Source organism: Parus major, chromosome 25LG2 (assembly GCF_001522545.3).
Source record: "Parus major isolate Abel chromosome 25LG2, Parus_major1.1, whole genome shotgun sequence".
NCBI lineage: Eukaryota > Metazoa > Chordata > Aves > Passeriformes > Paridae > Parus > Parus major.
In genome coordinates this window covers 31,596-33,384 of record NC_031794.1, presented here as the reverse complement: position 1 = coordinate 33,384, position 1,789 = coordinate 31,596, and the positions used below count along the sequence as shown (strand labels likewise).

Here is a 1,789-nt window from a genome sequence, read left to right as displayed (position 1 = left end):
ATTCCAGGTTTTTTTGGGGGAAAACTCGGGGATTTTGGGACTCACGGTGCAGAGGAGCACGGAGTTCTCGGCAGGGTTGTAGGACATGCTGAACACCGGGAACTTGGAGCCGCTGGAAAAAAACCGGGAAAAGGGAAAACTTGGAATGGAGGAGGCGGAAAAAACCTGGGAATTCCTGGATTTGGGGAATTCTGGGTGGGATTTGGGGAATTCTGGGTGGGATTTGGGGAATTCTGGGTGGGATTTGGGGAATTCTGGGTGGGATTTGGGGAATTCTGGGTGGGATTTGGGAATTCTGGGTGGGATTTGGGGAATTCTGGGTGAGATCTGGGGAATTCTGGGTGAGATTTTGGGAAATTCTGGGTGGGATTTTGGGATTTTGGGAATTTGGGGAATTTCAGGGCTGGATTTTGGGAATTCCAGTCAGGATTTGGGGAATTCTGGTTGGGATTTCAGGGATTCCCATCCGGATTTTGGGAATTCCATTGGAGATTTTGGGAATTCCATTGGGGATTTCGGGAATTCCTGTCAGGATTTTGGGAATTCCCATTGGGGATTTTGGGAATTCCAGTCGGGATTTTGGGAATTCCCATCAGGATTTTGGGAATTCCGGTCGGGATTTTGGGAATTCCGGTCAGGATTTTGGGAATTCCCATTGGGATTTTGGGAATTCCCGTCAGGATTTGGGGAATTCCAGTCAGGATTTATGGAATTCCCATGGGGATTTATGGAATTCCCATCAGGATTTATGGAATTGCCATCGGAATTCCGGGAATTGCCGTGCCTGCGGAGCTGCATGACGGCGACGTCGCGGGAGGAGCTGAAGTCGAGCTGCCGCAGGAACCGGTCCTTGACGTAGAACAGGGAATTGCCGTGGACGGCCAGAGCCGGCCGCTCCCGCTCCAGCTTGAACACCAACATCCCACCGTCATGGCCTATGGAAAACAGCCGGAAAAACAACCGGAATTACAGCTGGAATGGGGGAGATTGAACACCAGCATTCCACCGTCATGGCCTGGGAAAAACAGCCGGAAAAACACCCGGAATTACAGCTGGAATGGGGGAGATTGAACACCAACATCCCACCGTCATGGCCTGGGAAAAACAGCCGGAATTACAGCCGGAAAAACAGCCAGAATGAACACCAACATCCCTCCATCGTGACCTGGGATAACAGCCGGAAAAACAGCCGGAATTACAGCTGGAATTACAGCCAGAATGAACACCAACATCCCGCCGTCATGGCCTGGGAAAAACAGCTGGAAAAACAGCCAGAATTACAGCCGGAATTACAGTGAGAATGAACACCGGCATTTCACCGTTGTGGCCTGGAAAACAGCCAGAAAAACAGCCGGAATTACAGCTGGAATTACAGCTGGAATGGGGGAGATTGAACACCAACATCCCACTGTCATGGCCTGGGAAAAACAGCCGGAAAAACAGCCGGAATTACAGTGAGAACGAACACCAACATTCCACCGTTGTGGCCTGGGAAACAGCCGGAAAAACAGCCGGAATTACAGCTGGAATTACAGCCGGAATGGCGGGAATTACAGCCGGAATTACAACTGGAATGCCAGGAATTACAGCTGGAATTACAGCCGGAAAAACACCCGGAATTACAGCCGGAATTACAGCTGAAATGTTGGGAATTACAGCCGGAATTACAACGGGAATTTGGGGTGGGAATGTGGGAGATCGAACACCCGGAATTCCGGGAATGATGGAATCCTCTCCCGGCCGGAATTCAGGGATTTCCCTAGGAATTCGGGGATTTCTCTGGGAATTC

At 50.6% G+C, this 1,789-nt stretch overlaps 1 protein-coding gene across 1 annotated transcript in view; it reads right to left on the bottom strand.

Annotated features, from left to right (window-relative positions):
• The window catches only part of LOC107214614 (coatomer subunit alpha-like), a 30,114-nt gene that overhangs the window by 19,887 nt on the left and 8,438 nt on the right, over nt 1–1,789 (bottom strand). The window contains exons 9-13 of the mRNA XM_033519772.1: nt 1,473–1,488; nt 1,294–1,328; nt 1,087–1,095; nt 785–966; nt 9–112 (exon numbers count right to left, since the gene is read on the bottom strand). Of these exons, the coding sequence (XP_033375663.1) occupies nt 9–112; nt 785–966; nt 1,087–1,095; nt 1,294–1,328; nt 1,473–1,488 (346 nt within the window). The remainder of the gene's footprint in view (nt 1–8; nt 113–784; nt 967–1,086; nt 1,096–1,293; nt 1,329–1,472; nt 1,489–1,789) is intronic.